This window comes from Onychomys torridus, chromosome 23 (assembly GCF_903995425.1).
Source record: "Onychomys torridus chromosome 23, mOncTor1.1, whole genome shotgun sequence".
Taxonomy (NCBI): domain Eukaryota; kingdom Metazoa; phylum Chordata; class Mammalia; order Rodentia; family Cricetidae; genus Onychomys; species Onychomys torridus.
The window spans coordinates 2,827,534-2,835,943 of NC_050465.1; the positions used below are offsets into that span (position 1 = coordinate 2,827,534).

The 8,410-nt window shown below is 48.7% G+C and overlaps 1 protein-coding gene across 2 annotated transcripts in view; it reads left to right on the forward strand.

Annotated features, from left to right (window-relative positions):
• Positions 1-8,030, forward strand: part of Eif4e2 (eukaryotic translation initiation factor 4E family member 2) — a 29,911-nt gene extending 21,881 nt beyond the window's left edge. The window contains exons 7-8 of one of the 2 annotated variants that reach the window (XM_036173107.1): positions 779-857; positions 6,274-6,330. In XM_036173107.1, coding sequence (XP_036029000.1) covers positions 779-824 — 46 coding nt within the window. In that variant the 3' untranslated portion in view covers positions 825-857; positions 6,274-6,330. Of the gene's footprint in view, positions 1-778; positions 858-6,273 lie in introns of both variants that reach the window. The other variant, XM_036173108.1, reaches the window with a different exon arrangement.
• The last annotated feature ends 380 nt before the right edge of the window (positions 8,031-8,410 follow it).

The window sequence follows — 8,410 nt, forward strand, 5'->3', positions numbered from 1 at the left end:
TGGTGAGAGATTCCAGATCACTGTGGGGTCTGATCTCCCTTTTCATGCAGTGGCCATTGACAGCCTGTCTGTGGAACACTGGCTGTGCTGTGAGCTATGAGTGTGTGTGCTCCCATCACTCACACTTCTAACTCTTCCTAATCACATTTCTAAATTACGGTCATCAAAACTGTGTTAGCCAGCATGCAGTTATAGTAAGCGCTGTTAGCTGGAGATGTTAGCTGCCATAACCCACACATCTTCAATCTACAAGTAGGACTTTCATGGGTGTTTTCAGGAGCAGGTAGAATCTGACATACTTAGCATCTTGAGGTTGGGAGGTGGAAGTAGAGGACATGACATAACTGAGTTGCACCTTTAGCCATAATGCTGGTGGGTCCTTGGCTTTACCCAGGGTCAGGCCCAGTGAAGCAGTGTTCCCCGGACCCAGTGCAGCAAAGACAAGAACTTTGCTGAAGCAAGGTGGAAGTGTTTGTGGGCATGGCTGAGCTTCGACTCTGACCTCAGTGGCCTCCCTTTACTCCTGTTGAAGGACACTGGCAAGTCCTCAAGGAAGTAGTGAAGGCTAGACTTCCTAAGTATTGCAAGCCGAAAATGCCAGCTACCTGCCCGTCTAAGAAGAAAGCCTGCTGGGAAGGTCACCACTCTACCCAGCCCCCTGTGTCTCCAGTCAGCATGGAGGGCATCGAAGTGGGAGGTGGGGTGATGGTGTCTGCTCTCTGTTCAAAGCCTTGATCTGAATGTGCTGTTGTTTTTTTTTTTGTCTCTGGTTTACCAGGGCCTGGGAGGAGTTTCATGGCCTGGTGAACAGCAGCGGCCGCTGATCGCACGCTCTCCCTCTGTCTCTCACACTCAGGGTAGGGCTTGTCTACCTTCTCTGTGACCCCATGACATACCTCCCATTTGCCTCAGGGGAACGAAGAGTTCCAAACTGCCTCCCTGGATTCTGTCTCAGGGTGAACCCTGTATAGGTCACCAGCCCTCATGCTTCTGCTCTCCCATTTGGTTCTGTGCACCGACAGATCTGAGATCTCTTTAGATGCTGGCATTTCTTGATAGTAAATATGCACCATATCTTCCTGTTTTGTTCACATATGGCCATTTTTAAGCCATCTGCCAATGTCCTGTGACCAAAGGACAGTTTCATAGACCCTGGTATGGATTAGGTCAGGGTTTCTCGTTTGCTGCCCGTTGCCTATCATTTGTGAGGAAACAATATTGTAAATTTGGTTTCCATGATGAAAGTCAACAGACAGGTGGATTTCAGGGCTCTGTGAGAGACCATGGTGACATGACAGAGATGGGCCCCAAAGCAGGGAAGGCTGGGCCAACTCGAACATCGCCTGCCTGAATATTTGAGGTTCATCAAGAGAGTGTCCAGTCCATGTTTGTCTCTAGCAGAGGGAACTGGGTAAGTGTAGCTGAAAGAAGAGGAATGTTTTCCTCAATGCGAGCCTTCTCTGAGACGTCAGGCACCGTGAGTCTCTGCAGTAGCTGCTTCAGGAGTCCCCGCCCCAAGAAGGAAATGAAGGTTTTCCAGAAAAGGAGATCCCCACTCTCAGATGAGAAAAGAGCAGGTGACACTGAGAAGTAGAAGCAGGTGACTACAAACTGCAGTCTGGGTGCTATGTGGTCAGTGTGATCTGGGGTGACCAGTTACAGGGTTCCTGGAAGTGGATGGTGTGCCCAACTCCCTTTTTTGTTTTTTTAAATAGGTGGGTAGGGTGTGTGTGTGTACGTGTGTACGTGTGTACACAACACCTTGGCTGTCTGCCTTAATTTCCACCTTGTTTGAGGCAGGGTCTTTGTTACTCACTGCTGCATACCCCAAGTTAGCTGGTCCAGAGATTGCACTGATTCTGTCCTCCTTATAGGCGCATGGGGGTTACAGACTTGCACCATCTTGCTGGGCTTTTTCTGGGTTCTAGGAATTCTGACTTAAGTTCTTATGCTTGTACAACAAGCACTTTGCCCACTAAGCTGTCTCCTCAGCTCTTGTTTTTGTTTTGAGGCAGAGTTCATGTAGCACAGGCTGGCCTTGACCTCATTGTATAGTTGAGATAACCTGAACCCCTGATCCTCCTGCCTCCACTTCCTGAGGGGTTGGATTATAGGCATGAGCCACCACACTGAGCTCCCTCTCCCCACCCTAATTTTAATAGTTGAATTTGTTACAAATTAAGTTTTGGCCAGGCATACTGATTCACACTTACACTCTCAGCAGTGAGAAAGCTGAGGCAGGAGGATTGCTAAGAGTTTGAGATAGTGAGATGGTGAAGCCTACCTGGGTTATGTTGCAATCTTGTGTGTCCTTCCGCTGCCTCCAGCCCCTCCCTCTGCCCCCCTCCCCCCAAAAAATCTTTAAACTAGAAACTTGAAATGGCTTCTTCCTTAGCAGAATCTAAATTCTTCCAAGTAAAATACCTTTGACTTGTTTGGAGAAGTCAGATGCTTGAATAATTGCCTCAGTATGTTCTCTCTCTGTAGCCCCTTCATGTCTTTTTTATGCACTTGACCGCTTAGGTGGTGGCCTTAAAGCATGGGGTTAGGAGTCTGAGGATTTAAATTCCCATTTAAATCTAAAAAGCCCATCGCAGTGCCTTAACAAGCTTGAGCAGACCTCATATTCCACTTGTGCTTAGTGGGTCTTTGTTCTCACTAAGAGGTATTCTAAGATATGGACACCTGCCACACGACATCTTAGCCTCCTGTTCCTTTCTTGCTTTGCTGTTTCCCTACACAAATGGATCATAATCTGTAAAAATCAATAGAAAAACTGCTGTTTAGATATTTTTACCTGGGTAGAGTGGCACACACCTGTAGTCCTATCATGGCAGAGGCAGGAGGATTACCAAAAAGGTCAGAGTGGGCCAAGTAGTAGAACCCTTGTCCCCACTCATCCATACCCAGCACTTAGAGGGCAGAAGCAAGGGACTTGGGAGCTCAGGCTCATTTCCCTTACAGAGCAAGCTCATAACCAACCTGGGCTCTGTGAAATCCTGTCTCAAAACAGAACCATACATGCATACATACCTTGTAATATTTTTCCCAAACCACTTGCTAATTTTATGTGTTTACACATCCTGAGACTATTTCCTCTAGCTTTCATTATGGAGCCATGGCTCTTAATAAAAGTATACTGAGTTGCTCAGAGGATCCTGGTTACCTGATCACTGGACTAGCATGGACAGAATAAGGGTGTGTTGTTAGCCAGGGCAGCTGTCATGGTGGTTTAGTAAGACGTGAGGTTAAAGTTCACTCCCATTGAACCCCAAAAGATTTTACAGCTGTGTTGAATCTTCAGGGAGAGAAGAAGGCAAAACCACCCACCAGAGTAGCCCACAGATAGCCAGGGGTGAGGCAGGTGTACTCAGGGTAGTAGATCCAGGCCACTCTGCAGAGCAGAGACTTGGGTAGGCCCCGCATTCAGCTGAGGACCCAGAGCCACTTTGGTGCTACCACTGGGCAAAGGTGCAGAGACAGATACTCAGAGGAAGGTATCCTTCTGAGGAACTGCTGTGTCCCTCTGTCCAAGGGAGTTAACCCCTGCCTTAACCCATTGTTTCCAAAGTTAGAACTTGAGTTAAAAGTGACTGTTTGAAGCAAAGAAAATGAGAAAGTCACTTGAGAATATTTGGACAATAGTTTTCCTCAAGGTAGCTGGGAATATGAGCTTAGGAACCAGTTTGGGTGGGGATCTCTGGAACTTCTGAGATCTCTAGGGAACATAACTTAGAGTTCTAAGGAGTCTACTGACTTCCTCTAGGGCTATGGGCCTGGGAACGCAGGTGTCCTCTATGCTCAGATGTACCCTGAGCATGACCTGTGCACTGCCACATCATCATTAGGGACCAGTTGCTAGTGTTTGGTGGTGGTTTGGGTGATTGATTGGTTTGATTTTGTTGGATTGTTGGGTTTTGGTGGTGGTTTGTTTTAAAAGAGCAGAGGCACAGATAGTGTGATGGCACTCACCTATAATCTTAGCACACGGGGGCTGAGGCAGGAGGATCACAAGCTGAAGGCCTCCAGGTCTATAGCAAGTTCTAGTTGAGCAAGTATCACAGAGAGAGACGCTGCACCCACAGCAGACAGGACACGTGCAGGGAGGCAGCCACTGCCAGCCTCTGCCACTTCCTGTCTGCTGTCTATTCCCTGTCACCTATGTTCCTGGGCTGTAGCTAGAACCTGGCCGAATGTAGTTCTTAGTCTAGGGGACATGCTCGGACTAAATTTGGCGCTAGATGTTCTCGACTTACTACTTTTAGGAAGACTGGTCTACAGCCATAGGTCCTCGCCGCCGCATCCACCTGCCTCAGCCCTCCTCGGCGGAGCCAGCCACCTACCTTCATTACTCCTTGCTTCCTGTCAGTCCGGAAAGAGGCTCCTGGGTTCTGACTCTCCGATCCTCTTATGTCTCCGCCTTGCAAATGCACCTTTTGCAGGGGTCAGACTGCTTAAGTTTCTTCCTAGAAAGATCCCTGATGGAGAGTAACTAGAGTAACACCTGACTGCTGAAGGAAAATGGAGCAGAGCTCTGCAGTGGCCTGCACAGAGTGAGGGCCAGTTCTGGCCCAACCCCAGCACTTATCAGTGTTTAGCTGAGCTCTTCTTCCTGCCTGCATAGCTGTGCTGGATCCAGAAACTTATCTACCACCTCCTTACCCAGGAGACAGACTTCTGCCTCTCTTCTGAGTTGGAAGGTCCTGTCACCGCCCCGCCTCTGTTCATCCTGCTCACAGAGCAGACTTGTTTCTTTCCAGCCTTATCTAGGCACAGAGGTGGCACTGAGAGGACAAAGTGGGGCAGGGCAAACTTGCTGTGGTCACTGCAGCAGCTGGCATGTGTAGAAGAGGTGTCACCTGAAGTGCGGGCTCAGTGACAGCACCAGCTAAGAGTTCAGAAAGAACCCTCAGGCATCACTTCCTCCTGCTTTCCTCTGCAGTACAACTAAGACTCGTTAGCATCCTTTGCTGGCCTCTTGTGACAACTCAGAGGACTCTGTCCTTTTGAATGGCTTATGTTCAGCTCCTTAGATGAAAACAGTTGATAAATGGGCCACAGGGTCATACATGTCAGTTAGAGAGAGGCCAGTGGACTTTGGAAATCATGTTAACTTTCTTCCCAGTTCCTCTAAAGCAGCTCACCCATCTCCTGGCATACAGAACAGTTGATGTTTGCCATTGGGGCTCTTGGTCACTGTCAGCTTGCTTCCAGTAGTGAGCAGCAGGAGGGACCTGTCATGTGGCTACCTGAGCATACTCTCCCTTCATCGTTTATTTACTTGGACCAGCTGTCATAGCCCAGTTAAGTGTAGAAATGTTAAGGAAGATCTGTTAAATGCTACAGCGACCCTTTAAATGGAAGAGGAGTTGACTTCAGAAGTCTAAGTAATGAGAGTTGGTTTCAGAGTTTCTGGTTTTTCAGAGTTTCTGGTGCATTTAAACCCAAAACCCTGGGCTAGGGCAGCAGCTGATTGGACCTTAAAGTCCCTGCCAGAAAAATCCATGGGATTTTGAGATTCAGGTGATGTGAGCTGTTGAGCTGTGACTGGATTTCTAGTGTGAGACGAGAACGGTGGTCAGGACTGCCTGCACCCAGTAGAAGGCATGTAAGACACATACTGGGGCCACATTCCATGTTCCTCTTTCAGGAAAAGCTTTCCTGCTGGTAGCAGGGTACACTCTCTGAAGATGCTCTTCTGTTATAAACTGAGCTGTGGTGGCTGAGGTTGGGTTTATTTATTACATGGTCTGCTTGTGTCTTCCACCTCCCTGTCTCACCTGCCCACTTGCCATTGGGTCCCTGTTGTCCTACCTTAGGTGACTGGGTGTGTCTCAGAGTTTCTTAAAGTGATATATCCAGGCTAATGAGTCTGTGTAGAGCTTTTTTTCTCTCCCACCTCCATCAAAGGCAGCTGTTGTGTCTCCCACTGCTATATAGCAGAGATTGTCGTTTGATCTTGGAGATGTTTCTAAATTAGCAGAAAGCTTCTCCCTTTTTCTCTTTAAAGCTGCAGTATCCCATTGTGAGCCTTTGCATGCATTAATATTTCGCCTGCATTGGGGGAGTTACTAACCTTTTGCCTTTCCAAGCAACAGGCTGGAAGTTTTTGTGGGGACTTGGAAGGCAGACTGCCATTGGATTTTAGACTGGCAGGGAAGGGCTGGGTGTGGAGAGTTGGAGAGCTGGTCAAGTCCTCCCCCATATGTGTGTGTTTATATCTAGATGGTCCATATATTGAATACTCTTATTTTCTCCCATTTTCTCTTTCAGGGACAATTCAAGCTTTCGAAATACAAAAATCACATTGTGAAAGTGCACAAGCTGGCAATAATCCTTTTCTGTTTGTGTGTTTGTCTGAGATGGATGCAAGGCTCAGGCAGTCCTTCTGTCTGCTCACTGAAGGGGTGTACCTGAGCCATGTGCTCCCCTCTGCACTCGTTCCTGGAAGACGGATTCTGCTAGACACCTTCCAGCACTGCTGACTTTGTAAAGCAGGGAAATGGGGAAGCTGACTTCGTAATAGACAAACACTTTCCAATGGGGTTCTCTGCAGGAGTGCAGCTGTTTCCTTGTTGTGTGCTATCCAGATGCCTCTTGGCATCCAGCTGTACTCTCCTGCTGTGCAAAGGACTTGATTACCGACCACATGTGTGTGCCCTGGGCTGGGTCCGAGCTGAGTGTTATCAGTATTATGAATGCTTGCACATCCAGGAGCAGCCTCTGAGCGTTATCAGTATTATGAATGCTTGCACATCCAGGAGCAGCCTCTGCTTAGAGTTGGAGAGAACTGAATGCCTCTTCCAGCTCTGCTGTTAAGTTACTGTGTGTTCCTCTCCCCCAAGCCCACCACTCTGAGCATGTTAGGATGTGATGACAGCCTAGGATTCTGTGTCCTTTGCGCCTTACACCTCCAGTTCCCTCCAGTGGGACTCTCCTTCTTAGGCACTGCGGCACTTAAATCGTGATCCTGGGCAGCACTGGTTTTGCTGGTAAAACCTAAGGTATCTGTCCTGTAAGGGAAGCTGGAGAAGAGTGCAGTTCAGTCAAAGCTAGATTATAATGCAGATCCCATGTGTGGGTTAGAGCTGAGGGCAGTGACTGAGACCAGCCACATATGAGTGGGACTTACGTGCTGAGCATGGTCTGTGGGGCTTGCATGTTCCTCATGGAAGAGGAAGTGACAGCTGGTTAGTACCACATTAACACTCTGTGTAGATCCTACAGTGCTGAAACAGACATCTGGAGAAATGGCAGCCTTGCTGGATGGTTTATTTGATGGCTGTGTCTGTCTGCTGTGGTTGGAAAAGACTTTTGCCTGGATGTAAACAAATGGTCCAGATTCCTGATGCTCAGAAGGCTCCTGCAGGCATGTCCTCATCAGAGAAGCTGGGTGATCTGACTCTGGGCTCCTGAGGCCGGAGAGTTCAGAAGAGCACCCAAGATCGAGGAAGAAATGGGCAGCTACGGCAGCTTCAAGTAGCTGCGTACTGGGCTCTTGTGAGCCGAGACGGCAGTACCTTAAATTAAGGCCTCTCTTTAAAGCATATCCCTGAAGCCTCGGGTCCTCAGCCATGGGTCTCAGGACTTCGGAATTTAACAGCATCTCCTTGAATCCATGATACTCTCTTCCAGCTTTCCAGCTCCTGAGCCCCCTCCAGTCACTGCTGTCTGGGGATGCCTTTTCCTGAAAGAGCAGAGTGCAGGGCCCAAAAGGGGAGGTCTTTCCACTGTGGGTGAAGCCCTCTGAGAAGGATGTCCAGCAGCGATTGAAACTCCAGGAATCTGAAGAATGCCTTCTGGGGTGGTTGTGAAGGGCTCAGGGAAAACCTGAGCATCATTGGCTGCCCAGGAGGCAAAGGCTGCCTCTGGAGGCTTGACCAAGGCAGGGGCCTCATATTTGCCTGTGTTCAGGCTGCCTCAAAAATCCCAAAGAGCAGACATTTGGACTTGCCTTCCTTTGGGCATCTCTCTGGTTCCTATGTGTGCGTGCGTGCGTGCGTGCGTGCGTGCGTGCGTGCGCGCGTGTGTGTGTGTGTGTGTGTGTGTGTGTGTGTGTGTGTACATGTGCAGTGTGTCTATGAGTAAGGCCTGTATCAGGCCTAGTGGTTAGATGTTTTTTGCCTTTTTTTTTTTTTTAACTCTGATTTGTTCAAATATTTGAGTCTCCTGTTTTCTAGGGCTGCTCATTGTTTCCCACCTTGGTCAGTACAGTATTTGACAGTTGGGTTTTCCCTCCCATCCGAAGTGTGCCGCCCTGCCCCCATCAGAGTGAGGGCTTCTCACTGTCAGGCAGCATCTCCACCCCAGTGTTCTTCACTGCCTTGTAAACTGGCTGGAGAAGTCTCTTCATTTATTTTGACTCCATGGGACTCTGGTAGGCGGAGATGCCACATGGTTATGGTTACGG